At 37.8% G+C, this 18,751-nt stretch overlaps 1 protein-coding gene across 1 annotated transcript in view; it reads left to right on the top strand.

Moving 5' to 3' along the window:
* The window catches only part of PTH2R (parathyroid hormone 2 receptor), a 52,074-nt gene that overhangs the window by 26,825 nt on the left and 6,498 nt on the right, over nt 1-18,751 (top strand). Inside the window, exons 6-7 of the mRNA XM_035007257.1 lie at nt 5,534-5,600; nt 13,879-13,973. Of these exons, the coding sequence (XP_034863148.1) occupies nt 5,534-5,600; nt 13,879-13,973 (162 nt within the window). The remainder of the gene's footprint in view (nt 1-5,533; nt 5,601-13,878; nt 13,974-18,751) is intronic.

Raw genomic sequence — 18,751 nt, 5'->3', positions numbered from 1 at the left:
GGAGGAGGAGTGTTATAGAGGGATTCCTTTTACAGTATCACTGACAGCTGCTCACCCTTCAGTTGCTTAAACACCCCTGATAATGAGGAGTACACGGTGGACAATGCCCATTGTACACTGGACAGTTTTTCTTACCTTCATTATATCTATGCTTTGTCCTTCTACCACTTGTAGTTCTTCCTATTCTCTTAATCAGAGATAGTCCATCACCTGTCATGGACTTTTCAGTAGTTCACAGCTTTTACTGAGATAGGAGCTCGAGCTTGTGCATGCGTATTGCCTGTAAGCATACATACAACCTTGTCTACTAGCACATGTTCTTCTCGTTCACATGAGAAAATTATATCTGCATTTCATGGTGTTCAGAAAGTAAAGCCATAACCACAGGTACTCTGCCACTTCCATGTGTTTCAAATGCTCTTTCCCCCCATGTAAACTCTTCTTTATCAAATTCCTGTAGCATTTTGTATGTAGATTTCATAATTATCTCTTTCTTACATACGATCTTATTTCTCTTGACTTCATGTGTAATTGTCAGATTAAAAAACCAACAACTATGAATTACAACTGGACAGGAGTGAAATTCTCTGTTTTTACAGTAGAGAACTGTCCAATGCTTGCTGATCAGTTCTTATGGATCTATTTTGCCACTTTCCTCTATTTGCTAAGTGTCTATTGAGCGAAGATAAAGTTTGGCTCAGTGCAAGTTGTGAGTTACTAGGAAATGTATTTCCTCATCCATTCGTTAATTGTGGCAGTTTCCCTCCGTCTCAGCCTTCCCGTTGGTAAAATGAGAATATTCGTGGCTATGAATAGGATTGAGTCTGCAGGGGGTAGATTGGAAAATCAGGTAAGAGCCCATTTATGAAACGACTTTATAAACTCCAACTTCTATACAAACATTATGTTAATAATTTAGGGTTAATGTTATCAACATTATCATCATTGCTATACGTGTACAATGATACTGGAAATGTCAAAGAAGACTTATACTGTCTGCTATTTGATTTCTTGGGGGGGTGGGTTGAGTCTGTAAAGAGGTACTAGATAATGCTAAATGATTTTACCCTGAGATGTGGAACCATATAACTTAGATTTGGAATTTTAGAGAAGGTAAATCCTAAGGCATTTTTTGGTTTAATCCCCTCATTTGAGACATGAATAAAATGAGACCCAGAGATATCAGGTTGCATCTTCGTAGCCTGTAGCAATTTTGACTCATTCACCCATTCAACTGACATTCCAAGCCTTGAGCACAGAATGCAAGCAAATATATTCACAATGCATTTTATATTGAATTAGATAATTGGTTTTCTTAGTTATCTTGTATTATTTCTTGAAAATTATAAACTAAATCATAAACCATTAATAGTCATATGTATTTTCAAGGAAAAAATTATTATTTTTCAAGGAAAAAAGTTTATTTTTGAGGCAAAGAATACTTTGCTACATAATATTTAAAAAATTCAACTGACATTGAATATTGCTCTAAAACAGTTGAATTAATGTAAAAAAATTAAATATGTTAGATCATGTGACTCCTCTGTACAAAACATTTATTCCTACAAACTCAGAATAAAATCTTGAATTCTATAGTGTCCTGATCTGAGCATGATAATTGGGTTAAGCGGTCATTTTATATTTATTTTGCATATAAAATAAAACTGTATTATCACATACATGGCATGATTTCAAAATTGCCTAATTTGATTTTTCATGGAATTCAGCTTGTCTCTAGATTCACTAGCTACGAGACTCCTGGATTCTGTAAATTTTCTTTTTGCTTTTACATTTTTGAGGGTTTTCTTGATAGTAATCTGACCTACATATAGTCCTCTGTCACAAAGTTCAGGTAGAGAGAGCTTGGAGCATCTCCAAAGGAATTTGGGGTCTCTGTCCTATCTCTTATATTAGAGATTCTTCTTTTTCTGATTTGGCCTTTCAAAGTCTAACTCTGATTTTCTCTGCATCTTGGCCATTTAGAGTTAAGCAAATCAGATCCAGCTTTGGAAGACACTCTAAATGCTATTGAATATACAAAGGAAGTATTACAGTTCTAAAATTCTATCAAAAGTTACTTGACTAGAGCGCCTGGGTCGCTCAGTTGGTTAAGCGACTGCCTTCGGCTCAGGTCATGATCCTGGAGTCCCGGGATGGAGTCCCACATCAGGCTCCCTGCTCAGCAGGGAGTCTGCTTCTCCCTCTGACCCTCCTCCCTCTCATGCTCTCTGTCTCTCATTCTCTCTCTCGCAAATAAATAAAATCTTAAAAAAAAAAAAAATTAAAAAAAAAGTTACTTGGCTAAGGTAGGGTAAGAAAGTTGAATAGTTTCAATTGGACAAATGAGCTTTAAAAAGTGGGTATTTTTGTTTCTCTTTCTTTTTACTTGCAAAAGCAAAACACCCTATATGATACCTTATCACCTTCTCCCTGCTCATGCAAAGGAAATGGAATGCCAGCAGGAAGGGTGGGTCCCATAATACAAAAGACCAAGAAAAGATAGCCTCTGTCATTCTGCATGGCTCTCAGGGCTTCTGTACTTCCTCTTCTCACATTGTGAGTTACAGACACAATGCAGTGTTCATTTCCCTGGATCTCTCCTGCAGAATAATGCATTTCCTATTCCTAATCCTGACTGACAAAGTTCTATTTTCTAGGCAGACCTCTGTGCCTCATCCTCAACTTTAACAACTGCATTTTTACTGACATTCATTTCTCCATTTTCTAGAGTGTTAAAATTTCATTTACAAAGTCTGAATAGAGGGTAGTTTCTGAGCCTTGTTAACAAACACAGTGTGAGATGGGACAGGGAAGAATTAATGAAAGACAAGGATTAATAGCATTTTCTTAAAAAAGAATCTGAAATCTCAGTTGCCTTTCATATCAAAGGGCAAATTTGAAGCTTTGATGTTGAAAACTATCAAAGGCAAGTTTTTCTAGTTTTTAGAGGTAGCTGGTTTTGACCTATTTCCAAAGTATTTTGCAGAGCTGGAATTGTGCAATTGAGTTGCAGTGTGTTAGGAGACACAATGATGAAATGTTACTGAGGCAAAGAAAGAAGATTGTGAAGATACTACCAAATGTAAAAGCAAAAAGAAAATTTACAGAATCCAGGAGTCTCGTAGCTAGTGAATCTGTATTCAATTTATATTCATACAGTAAAATATGCCACTTTCCATATAGTGGAAAACCTTTTTAGAGTAGTGTGATAGATGTTCTGCACAACTCAGGAACACTCTTTTATCCTTCTTGTCTGGTTGAATAATGTGAAGAATAGACGTGTGCAAATAATGCTAGGAAATGTTTAATAATGTGCAAGTGCAAACTTTCCCTGTCTTTGATATTTCCATGTTATGCAAACTTCAAGTCCATTGACTTTGCAGATTTCAATGTGGTGGGGCCGGAATTACACTTTGGTTTTGAGGTCTAGTTGATTCAACTGTGGTACATCCTTCCAATGGAATGCTGTGTACTGAGCAGTCTTGGTATTGATATGGAAAGGAATAAAGAATATCCTGTTGAAAGGAAAGAGCCAGTTGCAGAACAGAGTATACATTGCATTTTTTGTAGGGTAAGGGAAAATAAGATTATAATATCTGTATCTGTATATGCATAAGAAAACACTGGAAGCATATAAAATAAAGTAATAAAAGATGTTACCTATAAGGAGAGAGGCAGGGGCAGAGGAAGATAGGAACATGGGAAGGACTGAGATGTCTCAATGACTGTCTTTTTATACAGTTTGATTTTTGAAATGAGAATGTATTGCCTACATAAAAATATTAAAATGTAAACATAATATAGTCATTACGTATGTACTGAAAATGTTCTACCTTCAAGGAATAGTTGAAATAGCTTTTTATTATCCCAAATTTGTTCATTAATTTAAAAGTAACTTATTGATAAATTTATCATCTAAAATTAAATAATTATCATTATATCCCTAAAATTTCTTTTTTTTAAAAAGATTTTTATTTATTTATTTGACAAAGAGAGACACAGTGAGAGAGGGAACACAAGCAGGGGGAGTAGGGGAGGGAGAAGCAGGCTTCCCACGGAGCAAGGAGCCCCATGTGGGGCGTGATCCCAGGATCCTGGGATCATGACCTGAGCCGAAAGCAGATGCTTAATGACTGAGCCACCCAGGCGTCCCATCCCTAAAATTTCTTTATAAAATTTCATTTATTGTCCCCACAATCAATGCTAGGTTTTGTCTAAGGAGAAAGAAACTGAGGCTTTTATTTATGTATCTTTAATGTATAAAAACTGCTTAAAGTGCTACATTAAAGTTTCAAGTGGAACTAGTTTTTCTCAACACTGTTCCAAACCACTTTGAGTGAGATTGAATCAAACTTATTTTGAATTCAGTTCAATCCAACAAATATTTGTTGACTACCTATATGTTCTGTATTATTCTAGGCACTTATAATACATCAGAAAATAACAATGATCCCTGTTCATGTAGAAACTAAATTCTAGCTGGGGTGGGAGTGAAGCAGAAGATAAACATAACAAATAGGTAAATTATATAGTGTTTTTATTAAGTACTGTTAAAAATGAACTTTTAAAGTTAAAGATAAAATCATGGATTTTATGCAGATATAAAATGAGCACTTGTCAAAGATATTTTAACTCACTAATTATGGAGGGAAGCAGTAAGATGTTATAACTTGTTCAAAGAAGAAATAAATCACATGCCTGTGTTTAGCAAAATGAATACTGAAATAAATTTATAAATACATGCAACAATTCAGTATTCATAAGGCAATGATCAATCACATTCCACTGAACACAACTAGTTTTCATTTCTATGCACAAAAATCATTTGCATCTAGTTTTCTGTTGCATTTCTACCAACAGGAATCATTTGCATTACTGTCAGCTTTCTATTGCATTTCGATGGATAAGAATGATTTGCATTATTGTCAGTATTCTACAGTATGTGGAGGTATAACATAAAATGCTGGAACTTCTCGAAGAGGACTTTATCTTTCCAGTGATAAGAAAAATGAAGTATCAGGTGCACCACATTCATTTATTTATTTATTTAGGATTATCTCAGAGAGAGAGAGAGAATGGGGGGGAGGGGCAGAGGGAGAGGGACAGGGGAAGCACATTCCCCACTGAGCGGGGAGCCTGACGTGGGGATCTATCCCATAACCCTAAGCCAAAACCAAGAGTGGGACTCTCAACCAACTGAGCCACTCAGGCGCCCCCATGTGCACCACATTTAAAAGAGAGTGATTTTTTGTGGCTCTGGAAATGTGGTTTTGAATCTTATTGCTATAAAAATAAACAATATTTATAATACTCTATAGCTAATAGTACAGAAACCAGGACCCATTACACATTTTTTTTTTTTTTTTTTTTTTTTTTTTACTGGGTTGAGCGTTTTATGAGATTTGTTTTTGTCTACTTATTTTTTAATCAAAAGCTTGGGACTGGAATGTTCAGTAAAACTTAAAATGCTACTTAATTCTCACTGCCTATTTGCTTTGTCAATTTATTCATGAAAGTTTTTTTCATGTCTCAGATGCTGGGAACTTAGTGCTGGAAACATCAAGTGGATTTACCAAGCCCCAATCTTAGCAGCTATTGGGGTAAGTGTTAAAACCCTGTGTCATGGAAAGAAAGAAAAAGGATGCATAATTAAACTGCTGCTAAAACCAAGAGAAAGTGTGCCTCTCACTTTGTTCTACAAAGGTTTAGGTGACTCATATTACAGCAATAGCTGTTAGGAGAGTCTGGGCTGGGGATCATATCCATATTCATGGCTGACACTGAGATCCATGCAGAAAGCACATACCCTCCCTTTAATGAGCTAGCACATGGGTTCAGTTCTGGGGCTTCAGAATATCTGTGAACATTTACATGTTCAAGCAGCTGGAAGGTCCTAAAACTCTTCCCCCTTTACATCCATTATGTTAGAGCTCCACTTCAACGTTCTGATCACTTGGTAGTAGGTCAGGAGGAGGAAGCAAATAGCCAGAGAACAGGGGAATTACTAAGAGAGTGAAAAATGATAGTATGATTCATTATAAAGCATTGACTAAAGCTCTTACTTGGCATGCCGTCTCCAAGGAGTTAAGATGATTCCATATGGAAACATATCCCGCAGAATCCTGTCTGATAGGTCATGGGAAAAAGACTGGAGTAAACAATGCGAGGACCTTTTATGTCTGTAGTATTTTACCTACATATTACATGTGTATTGTGAAAGAAAACAAAGTTACACTTCTTTGTGTCTGACACAACCCCCAAAATGTTTATTCTTGACTTCCCTTGAAGATTTTATCTCATTAGCTTCTCCATGATTTAATGAAGAAATTATACTTGTATTAATTCAAAATTATAAACATCTTAAAAAGAGGACTTATGTTCCCATATTAACTGTTAAATCCCTTGTAAGTAATGCAGCAGCACAATTTTTAACTAAAATTTTTTTTGGTCTTTGTTTTCCACTTTCTCACATTTCTCATTTTGTTTTCTGTAGCTTAATGCATCACCGGGTTTGTCATTATGTTGCCATGCTTGATGGCAGAGGGACAGCTATTAATGGGACTGAGGTTTTGTAGGATCTATCCATAATCAGAGAAAAGCTTATTTATCTCATAGGAAAAATGCAGAAAGAGAAATAGAGAAGCTTGAAAAGGACTCTTCATTTCAAAAGCCCATTAAGTAAATGTTTATAGGGGGAAATAAAATGTGGAACACTTTCAGAGAATCCAGTTTGTATCCTTGTTAAAACAGCCTGTTAGCGGGGCGCCTGGGTGGCTCAGTCATTAAGCGTCTGCCTTCGGCTCAGGTCATGATCCCAGGGTCCTGGATCGAGCCCCACATCGGGCTCCCTGCTCATGGGAAGCCTGCTTCTCCCTCTCCCACTCCCCCTGCTTGTGTTCCTTCTTTTGCTGTGTCTCTCTCTGTCAAATAAATAAATAAAATCTTAAAAAAAAAAAAACAAAAACAAACAAACAAAAAACAGCCTGTTAGCAAATTAGACCCCATTTCAATGTCCTAGGAGAAGCTGGAAATGGACAGTAGATAAATGAATGAATGACTTAAATTTATAAACTCTTATCATTTTAATTTTAATGAAGTACTGCTATTTTAGTCTAGAGATAAACCATCCCATTAAACCATCTATTGATAAACTATATCCCTGGGGAACATCAGTGAACTTAAAGTTACAAATTAACTTTATACAGTAGTGTCTGGTGTTTACTACTCTGATTTCCCTTTTATCCATTGATATTTTATCCTCGTCTGTGCTTCCCAGCCTTTAATTTTTTTTCCTCCTAGTTCCTCCACTGTGTTTGCTTGTTCATCGCTTACCATCTTCTTTTTAAGGGGATAACTCAGGTCTTACTACTTTTTTGTGTCCTCAGTGCTGTGTACTGGAATCGTGAAATAAGAGATAATTATTATATGAAAATGTAGGCAAATTTAAGAACATTAAGTTTGAGTTTTCATTTGATGAAAAGAAAAGACATATTAAAACTCCAAGAGATCCTTGCAAAATTAAGAATTGAAGCAAAGGATCAGGTCATGATCCCAGGGTCCTGGGATCGAGTCCCACATTGGGCTCGAGTCCCACATCGGGCTCCTTGCTCAGCAAGGAACCTGCTCCTCCCTCTGCCTGCCTCTGTCTCTCTCTCTCTGATAAATAAATAAAATCTTAAAAAAAAAGAATTGAAACAAAGGACAGTGGACAAAAGTAAAGCATAGGACGTCCTCCATTGAAACAGTTGATTTTTAACTAAAGCTTTGTTTTTTGTTTGCAGATCTTAGTTACTCACATGAGAAGTTTACTTGCTGAGGTTTCTAAATTGCAAAGAAAAACAGTAAAGTTTGGTGATTATAGAGGTTCTAGAAGATTCCCTGTTGGGGAAAGGGGAAAGAGAGCTAGAAATGATGGTATACTCAATGCATATGCATTTTAAAGAAAACTTAGATGGAAGCCATTTTCATCTTCTTGAGTTAAATGATGACACCTCCAAAGCAAGAATTCTTAAGTGTTTTTCCAATATCACAACATCCACTTAATTTCAAAAATCATAGTCATGATCTCAGGGTTGTGAGATCGAGCCCTCTGGGGCTCTGTGCTCAGTGGGGAGTCTGCTTGAGATTCTCTCCCTCTCCCCCTCCCCCCATGCATGCTCCCTCTCTTTCTAAAATAAATAAATAAAATATTTTTTAAAAAATCAGAGAAGATTCAAGAGCACCTTTCTGTTCACTGAGTACCTTTTTGTTTTAGTATAACAATTCAGTCATCACAGTTCCCTTTAAGATTCCCTCACTTTACTGTAGAACTAGTGTGTAAAGGAAGAGATGTGCCCCAAAACCCATCCTAGTGTTTTGAGTGAGGTGCTCCTTCCTCTCAGCTGTTCAGTGTCCTGAAGCCAGGAAGGATGATGCAAATAAAAACAACAAACACTGCATAGTGCCCTGCAGTGGGCACTGTTCTTAGTGCTTTATTTACATAGATTTATCTAATCTTCTAAATGAAGAAACTGCTCAAGATCACAGAGCTAGTGAATGGTGGAGTGGTATTCTAACTTCGGGGTCAGTGTCCCTACCCAGTGAACTCCCTGCACATACAATAAAATCCAACATCCCCAATGGTCTAGGGAAGACCCTGTCACTCGTGCCTACACCCTTTACATGCAATACCTCAGCCACGTTGTTTTCCTTTCAGTTCCTTGAACCTGTCCACCTCTGCCTCCTCAGGGCTATTCCATATTCTGTGCTGTACCCTCGGAAGCCTGGGATGAGCTTCCTTCTATTCCTCACTTTAAATGCAACTTTTTCATGTGGTCTCCTTGATGCCTCCAATCTAAATTAGGTCACCTGTTATAACCCAAAGAGCAAGATGAGGTTTTTCCTTCTCAAGATCATCACAATGTATAAAACTTCTGATTGCTGAATGTCCATCTTGTGCACTAAGCTGTAAGGTTTATGTCAACAAGAACCATATTTTTCCTAAACTTCTATATTTCTAGTGCCTAGCAAGCTTCCTGGCACATAGTGGCCACTCAATAAATACTTGTTGAAAAAATAAAGCCGGCATATAAAGTAGATGCCCTGGGGAACTGGCAAGAGGGAAGAGGTGAAATAAGAGCACAAAGCAAAGTTTGGTATGATTACAGAACCTCTGAGTCCATTTCATGCAATCTTTTCATTTCCTGCTAAGCACAGAGCCCAATGCAGGGCTCGATCTCACGACCCTGAGATCATGACCTGAGCCAAAATCAAAGAGTTGGACGTTTACCCAACTGAGCCACCTAGGCACTCCACCAAAACTTTTAAATATAAGTTGGATCCCTCACTTAATTCTGGCTTTGGATATTAGAATAACAGAAATTCTATTAATTGGAATTTGGTGTATCTGGGAGTAAAATCTGATAAAATGTGATCAGAATTTCTAAGCAATATAGGAAAGAGTTTATAGAGGATAAGCATTTACAGGTTCTAATTTGAAGAAGTTCTATTAAGAGAATTGAATTTTAGAGATAATCACAGACTTCAGTATAAATTTAGAAGGAATCACTTGATTTTGGAATCATAGAATCTAAAATTATTGCACTGTTATCTGTGTTTTGTTCATATGTGTTAAAATTATGTTTAAGAGAACTAGAGTCATAAAACAGTAATTTTTGTTCTGAAAATACATATCTGCAAATATAACAATTTGTTATTCACCTGTAACATGTTGATGTTGATTTGAAGATGATTTTTAAAAATTCTTCTATAGGGTTTGAAGAGTGCATATCTCATTCAATCAATTATCCATTCACTCATTTAACAAATCTTGATTAAATACCAAGAACATTGCAGGTGCTGTGTGAGGCAATGGCCATGATACAGTCAGGAGATAGACACCAATTCTCCTGAAGCTTAAGCAGAGTGGGTGAGGCAAACCCTTACACGTGACAAGTGCTGTGGTGGGGCTGGAACAATTTCTGAGAAAAGCTGACATTCAGCCTGAAACCTAGGAATGAGCTAACCTAGTAAGGAAGGGAGAGCGGAGAGAGTGGAAGAATGATCCAGGCAAAGGGGACTCTAGGAACAAAGTCTCTGAAATAGCCTGAGGGGCCAGAGGTTTCAAGGCTGAAATTTGGAGTTCTTTGTTTCAATTCATCTGTGGTTCCCTTTGAATACATCTTTAAACTTTTAATTGAGAAAGTATCTGATGTTTATATTTGCATTGTTTAAAAACCATATTTGCATAAAATTTGTTCGATGTCTGACTGGTTTTAATGCTTATGGGTGGTCATTTTCTTCACCTCTCAGTTTCTTACTTCTTCGTTTTATCTGTACTTTGCCTGAAGTAGACCTTTAAGCAAAATTTTAGAGGAAGTTCACATGAGAGATACAAGGACTCTCTAAATAATTTTCTCTTAGAATTATTTCTATATCTTTTTTTTTAAAAAGATTTTATTTATTTATTTGACAGAGAGAGACACAGCGAGAGAAGGAACGCAAGCAGGGGGAGTGGGAGAGGGAGAAGCAGGCTTCCTGCGGAGCAGGGAGCCTGATGCGGGGCTTGATCCAGGACCCAGGGATCATGACCTGAGCCGAAGGCAGTCGCTTAACGACTGAGCCACCCAGGTGCCCCTTTCTACATCTTTTAAAATGAAATTTAAAAAATCTCACTAGAAGTTTCCACTTGGTCTTGTTCTTTTTTCACTCCATTTGCCCAGTGTATAATGTCATTTATACAGGTTCAGATGTTCCTTTAGCACAGGAATTTTCTTCTCTTACATTCTTACTGATTCTTCAGTGGTCTTCCACATTGCTGAATGTGTTCTCCTGCTTTGTTAGATCTACTGTTTGCTATTTCTAATATTGATTTTAAAACTTGATCATATTTTAGATTCTTTACAATCTTTTCTTAATCCATCCTGCTCTTTAAGAAATTTCTGTCTCGGGCGCCTGGGTGGCTCCCAGTCGTTAAGCGTCTGCCTTCGGCTCAGGTCATGATCCCAGGGTCCTGGGATCGAGCCCCACGTCAGGCTCCCTGCTCATGGGAAGCCTGCTTCTCCCTCTCCCACTTCCCCTGCTTGTGTTCCCTCTCTCACGTCTCTCTCTCTGTGTCAAATAAATAAATAAAATCTTTAAAAATAAAAAAGAAATTTCTGTCTCCATCTCAATCTACTATAACTCAACTCTCTTTTATGGGCAGCATGGTGCTGTGGTTGAGTCCCCGCTGTGTATCATCCAGGCTGCATGGGCCTCAGAGCTCTGCCACTTACTGGCTATGTGACCAGGAATAATTAATGGAAGCTGTTACTCAGGTTCCTAACCCATAAAATGGGGGCGATGATGTGCCTATCTCATTGAACTGTTGTGAAGACTAAGAATCAATTCATGTCATACACTTAGAATAGTGAATAAGTAGTCGGTAACTTAGTTCCTAATTAACCTTTATTCTATACTTCCCTAAATTATTCAGGGTAATTATTTGGAATTTTACCCAACTGGGGTTGGAGCTATCAGTATGTGCGTGCGTACATGGGTATATTTTGTTAACTGATCTTTTAAGGCAGCAAGGGTTTTTTTTTTTTTTTTTTTTTTTTTTTAAAGATTTATTTATTTATTTGACAGAGAGGGAGAGAGACAGCAGGGGGAGCGGCAGAGGGAGAAGCAGACTCCCCACTGAGCAGGGAGCCCAACTTGGGGCTCCATCCCAGGACCCCGAGATTATGACCTGAGCTGAAGGCAGACCCTTAACTGACTGAGCCACCCAGGCACCCCTAAGGCAGCAAGTTTTACCCAATCTTAGTTTTTATTAATTCTTTCCATAATCCATTTCACTGTCCTTAAATGCATCTTCTTAGTTATTAAACTGATGTATTGGATGTGTGTATCTTCTTTAGTCAAATTTCTGCCAGTTTTCAGTATTTATTTAGTGCCGTCTACTGGCCTGAGAACAGAGTTCCTGGTCATGGGCTTTTTAATAGGAATAGAGTTCAGGGTTGGCCCATCTGAAGCCATCTCTAATTCTTCCTTTTCCAGGGATAGGAACTGACCAGTGACACCCCCAGCCGGCACTGCTCCCATGGCACTGCCAGCCTCAGTGCCTACCCTTTTGTCCCTTGCACAGTAATTACACAGCATCGCTTTCCACCATTTCACTCCCAGCTGCACTGTATTGCTGGGGGCTGTGGTCATAGGGAGAGTGGAATTAACGGGGCACGGCGTAAGTGGCCATTCAAAAAGAAGCACTCATGTGACATCTGTGAGCAGCTCTCACCCTCTTAGTGAAAAATATTTTGCGTCTTGAGCCAGGTGTTGCAGTGGGTGAGGATGAATGGAGATCCTCAGCTCTCATGTTTTGCATCTTTTTATCCTCCTGAAGAGAAGGTGTAAGGTGGTGGTTAAGAATTCGCAGTACAGACCCACATAGCCATGGTTCAGATTCCCCTAATAGCTGGGTAGCATAGGTCAAATCACTTGATCTCTTTGAGCTGGCGTTTCTTCACCCATAATAAAGGGACATAAAAATGCTTCTCCCATATTCGTGTGAGTTAAACTTGAGTGCTCAATAAGTGGCAGCTCTTACTAGCCTGAAGAATCCTTCTTCCACCAGCTCACAGCACACCTCTGTCCTTCCTCCCACGTTTGGGATTCATGACTCAGCCCCTGGTTCCTATAGAAAGCTGTAAAATTAGTGAGAGGTGAGAGGTTCCTACAGCATAGTCAGTGGTAGGATGGCAAAGAAGGTGGCAGGAGGTTAAGGGCTGATCCAGTTGATCATCTGTATCAGGGAGTGGGGCACATGAATTACCCCAAATTCTCTAAATTCCAGAAATGGTTGAAAACACTACAAGATGATTTATTTCCAAGAATACAGATCTTGATGGTTCTTCTCTTCCTGCTATTACTCTCCCACTGACACAAACCTACTCTTGACAATCCTCTTTTCCATTATTCCTAAGTAGTAGCATTTTCTGGACTGCAGACATCTTCCTGAATAAAGGGACTCTAGTGGTTCAGGATTCTACTTCCTCATGACCCTGGATCTGGAGATCTTTTCTTTTTCTTCATTTTTGATCCCTTCACTTCCCTTGAGGGCCTCAGACATAAAAGGGCTTATCTTACCAACACCTTCTCCCCATTTTTAAAACCAGAACTTGATTGTCTCTGGGGGTGCACACACCTGTAATATTTCAAATTCAATCTAATTGCTTGCACTGGGGGCCTTTTCTCATACAACATCTTGTTTGTGTGTGTATATATCTGAGAAGTGTTTAAAAAATTTTTTTTAATTGAAGTATAATTAACATACAGTGTTAATATTAGTTTCAGGTGTACAACATAATGGTTTAACAATTCTTATGTTACTCAGTGCTCATCAAGATAAGTGTGTTCTTAATCCCCTTTCACCCATCTCCTCCCACCACTTGCTTTTTCAAAAAAAACCTTATACTTCACCCAATACTTTTCATATGTCATAAGAGAGACAGTGTCCCCCAAACAACTCTATTATTCCTCTCCCTAAAATAGATACAGAAGCTGGGAGTTCATTTCAAAAAGGGGAGTTGGTTATATTTATATAATAAGTATTATCCTTTATCCTGCCAGTCTGCCACAGGACTTTATCTGAACTTTGGTTTGGAAATTCCCCATGGATTCTGGCAGATCATCCCTTGGTATTTCTAGTTTCCAGTGCTGTTGAAACTTTTTATCTCTATGTTTTCATGAGGGCAACTCAAGAATCACTAGCTGTCCAATACCTTATCTCAGAGCCCCTCATTCACATTTGTGGAATAGGTAATTTTCAGTTTTTGAATACAAAGAAGTTCAATTTATATAAATTTTTATAAAGGTCTTGAAGGCTACCTTAATAATGCTTTGTAATATTACCTTCTCTTTCAGCTCAATTTTATTCTGTTTCTGAATACCGTTAGAGTTCTGGCTACCAAAATCTGGGAGACCAATGCAGTTGGGCATGACACAAGAAAACAGTACAGGTAATTGCAGGACAGGCACCCACCAGAGGAAATATTTGGGTTACTATTTAGAGTAAAGAACAGATATTGATTGATCTGAAATGTCTCTGAGAGAGAAATCTATGAATATGACTTTTCATTTGGTTTAATTGTGCAATTTACCAGAAAAGTATATGTATTTTAGGAAAATATAAATAACCCAAAACCTTTAATTGTGCTTAAATTTTAAGTATTAGTTAATATAATTTTTTTATCTGTTATTAGCATATTGGAATTTTCCCATAAACTGTGTGACTTCCTGGAAAATCTCTTGTTGATGATCTTGGCAGACAATTTTATCTGCATTCTTAAAATAATATCTTCATAACTGAAAATATCAAGAAAGTGAGTTTGCTGTATTGTTTCCAATCTATCCATCAGACTGGCCCCTACCGAATATAAATTTTTAAGAGCTTTCCAAGGTACTGATTGAGTGAGGTCCATTATTCAGTCTTCCAAGAAGAAAAGGGCAAATTGAGAGTTTTTGATCATTATCGAACTATCTTAAGGGTGTGCCAACTTTTTCCAGCGATCATTTTGGGAGTTCTGGATAATAGCAGCCTCTACCTAACTGGATATACACATCCATTAGTCTGGTGGATTTAGATTGATCTTTATAATCCCAAGGCAATAACTATTTCTTTTTGTCTTGCATTGTTATGAAATGCTATCTGAGACACAGAAAGGAAGAAACCATAGTCAGCATTTTGGTCCTGTGTCACAAATGTTCTCGAGACCCTTTGTTGAGTCATTTCCCTCTACTGTTTAGGCAACATTCTCTGTCAGGCAGAAAAGATGATGGGTATGGACTGGAGTCTGGAATAGGATGCACAGTATGAACAAACCAGCAGCTGTAGGCTCCAGTCATTTGTAAAGTGCTGCAAGCAGTCGTGTTATAAAGTAAATCGTGCTTAAGAGTTTCCAGTGAAGGGCCATGCTATACTCATAGCCTGTCTCATGTTGCATCCCACTGATGAAGACAAAGGCCAAAGGATGATAGAACAATGGGAAATATAAATAGCTTTCCATTCTTCTCTGTAAAGTGGAACAGCACAAAGGTTTTTGGAAGCTGTTTATTTCTCTAGCCCTGCATAAAAGCTCCTTATTTCTCTAGTTCTGAATGATGTGAACTTGTACTTTCAGTTAAAAGTTGCCCAAGAGATTTGAGAAACTCTGGAGAGAACAAAGGGTGAATTATCTTAAAAAATAGACTAGACAATATTTTGAGTTCATTCATAGGAGATTATTTCTCAAAAGAGTGGAAGAGAAACATTTATCAAGGATTAAAATAATCTACGATTCCTAATTCAGAATAAATTTTAAATAATCTGGGGCCTGGAAGTTTTTAAATTTGGGAGCCATTAATCTGAACAGGGTCTAGACTAATAGTCATGGAAAGTATTTTCCAGTCAAATGCATTTATTTTTTAAATAGCTGAAACGGTATTCTTACTAATGTCCGAAGTTAAGCTACAGATAAAACTATGGTGAGGAATAACTCTCTTTCTTTTTGGAGAGAAAAATGTGGGTACTTACTTGGCAGTGATTTGGGAATTCAATTCAGTATTTAGTTTCTGAGGCCTTAGATTACCAAATTTAAATACCTTCTCACTGGGCGCCTGGATGGCTCAGTCGGTTAAGCGACTGCCTTCGGCTCAGGTCATGATCCTGGAGTCCCTGGATCGAGTCCCGCATCGGGCTCCCTGCTCGGCAGGGAGTCTGCTTCTCCCTCTGACCCTCCCCCCTCTCATGCTCTCTGTCTCTCATTCTCTCTGTCTCAAATAAATAAATAAAAAAAATAATAAAAATTAAAAAAAAATTAAATACCTTCTCACTTTGTAAATAGACCTAGAAAAATGTAATTTGTGTCTTTGTCCCGGTGAAATTCTATCTATGAGGTTCAATTTACACCCACTCACTTTTTTGTACCTCTAAACTTATATTTCATTTGGTTATTACCTTTGTCAAACAAATGTTCAAATTCAAATATTCTTGCTAACAACGAAAAAATATATGTATATTATATTTATATTTCCAAATGGTGGCATCTAAAACAGTTTTTAAACACATTCTCATGCATATAACTCTCTGAAAGACTGAAAACATCTTTCAAAGCTGAGATAGTCTCTCCCGGTGAGCATACACACATACACAAAGAAAGACTTTAGAAAAGTACATGGTATCCCTTCACTGATATAGTGGTTTGAAACTGAAATGAATTGCCTTCAACTCAGGTCATGATCTCAAGGTCCTGGGATCAAGCCCTATGTCAGGCTCCCTGCTCAGCAGGGAGTCTGCTTCTTCCTCTCCCTCTGCTCCTCCCCACTGTTCCGGCTCTCTCTTGCTCTCTCACTCAAATAAATAAATAAAGTCTTTTAAAAAAAGACTGAAATGAATTAATACGATCAGCTTTTAAGAAATTGTTTATTTTGAGATAACTGCAGTTATAAAAGTAATACAGAGATAAAATAAAACATACAAGTAATACAGAGTTGTAAAAATAATACATATATATGTAATATATAAAATATATACCCTTTACCCAGTTTCCCTCGAAAGTGACATTCTACATAACTGTAGTTCACATCAGTAATTTTAAAACAAAAAGGATTTTTAAACACACAGATTGTGTAGAAAATTAAATAATCTATCAGATTTAACAACAGGACTAATGCATTATTTTGTCTTTTAAATTACAACCCAGTCCCCTTGCAAAGTAAGAGAAGATTGCCAGGACTGGAAGAACATGAGATATGAAAAATGCAAAATTCAGTGGAAAAGAACACTTGAGTGTTTTGGCTAATTTGACTTTCCATTCAATATTAGACAAAAATTATATTTATTATTTTTTATTTTTGGAATAAATTCAACCAGTGTTTGTTATGCAATATCATAGTAAAGAGGACAGATTCTAAGGTTGCATTGTCTACTAATTGTCTAGCTTTGGGTGAATACTTCCCTTTCCTGAGCCTCTCTCCTCATCCGGACGTAGGAAAATAATGGCTCTCTCACGTGGTTGGCAGAATAAAAGGAGGCAACCAGTATAGGATGTGACAGGGGCATGATAGCCAACAGCTTCACTGACTGAGTGCCCTTCTTGTGCCATGCAAGAGATTCAAAGTTAAGAAGACATGGTTTCTGCCTGCAAAGAAAATTTGAGAGAGTGAGAGAGATACTGATTTAATTAAAGTGAGGACAATGTCAGTAGAGAAGCACTTACAAAGTGTTATGTGTATAGAAGAAAGGGAAAGAGTAATTCAAGCTCAAGAGGGATTGAAAAAGGCTCAGGGGAAATATTACTTTTTTAAAAAGCTAAGTTGACTCTTAAAAGTAGCGATTTCCCAGCACTTTTCACCTGGGGAGAGAGAGATTGCAAGAATTGGGTATCTATTTTCTAAGCAGGACGCTGAGTCCCACACACCGTTTGATTCCTTTATATTCCTCCCATGGCTTTGCCCTTGGACGCAGAGCCACCACCATGTCTCCAGCAAGCCAGAAGGCCACTTTCAGCTGGTACACCCCTGATCATCTCATCAGACAGCTGTGCCTTTTCAGAGAGCCGGGCTGCAAAGATGTACAGTGTGCATGAGTGACCAGATGGACGCTGAGCAAATCAGTGCCCAGGAGGGCTGCATGATTCGATGTGAATGGAAAAATCCATCTTTATGAGTGAACTGACAGACAGATGACCCATGTATCCATTGGCCCAGCATATGCCACTACTTCAACTTATTCACTGTCATTGAAGGATACATTTTAAAAGAGGATGTAATCGTAACTCTTACACAAATATAAATGAACACACCTCAAAGATTTTATTTCATTCATTAATGAAGGAACTGGTAAGGCATTACACATGCTTAAAAGAGAATTATGAATGCTAAAATGAATTTACAAATGGATGCAAATTAGCAAATTGTTAACATCCACAGGGTATAATTAGTGGCATTCCATTGGACATAATTTGCATTTCTATGGACAGAAATGATTTGCACTGCTGTGGTAGGCAGATTTCTAAGATGCAACCTCCAAGATTACTACCTTCCTGGTGTACATGCCCTATATAATCCTCATCCCCCACATACCTTCTTGAGCAAGACCTATGATGGGATAGTCTCTCCCTTGATTAGGTTACGTTATATTGGAAAGGTGATGGGGTAGTCACTCCTGTGACAGGCAGCCTGGAGAGAGATCCTCCTGCGGGCTTTGAAGAAGTAATCTGACATGTTGTGAAGGTCTGTGATTAAGACCTGAGGGACCTATGGCTAGGACCTCTCCGAAACTGAGAGAGACTAAATGGATATTGGTTTAAGCCACTAACTGTGGTAATTTGTTTCATAGCAATAGAAAATGAATTCAATTACTATCTGGTTTTCTACAAATTAACTTCTATCTCTACAGAGTTGTAAAAGAGCCTAATGATAGATAAAGAGAGAGAGAAAACCCAGATGGCTGAGCTAGCACGATTCCCATTAAATTTAATCTGACAGCTTTTTCTTACTCTGCATTGATCTAAACTGTCCCTAAACTTTTACATTTGTGATCATTTCACAATGTGTTGTATTCTTTCTCCCTCTCTCTCCTTCCTCCCTGAAATGAATTGCCTTCAACTCAGGTCATGATCTCAAGGTCCTGGGACTCCCTTCCTCCCTCCCTCCCTCCCTTTCTTTTTCTTTCTTTCTTTCTTCTTTTCTTTCCTTTCTTTCTTTCTTTCTTTCTTTCTTTCTTTCTTTCTTTCTTTCTTTCTTTCTTTCTTTCTTT

The sequence above is a fragment of the Mirounga leonina genome, unplaced genomic scaffold (genome assembly GCF_011800145.1).
Source record: "Mirounga leonina isolate KUSES-001 unplaced genomic scaffold, KU_Mleo_1.0 Mir_151, whole genome shotgun sequence".
In the NCBI taxonomy this organism is placed as follows: domain Eukaryota; kingdom Metazoa; phylum Chordata; class Mammalia; order Carnivora; family Phocidae; genus Mirounga; species Mirounga leonina.
Note: the sequence above shows the minus strand (reverse complement) of the source record. Positions and strands in the feature narration are given on the sequence as shown.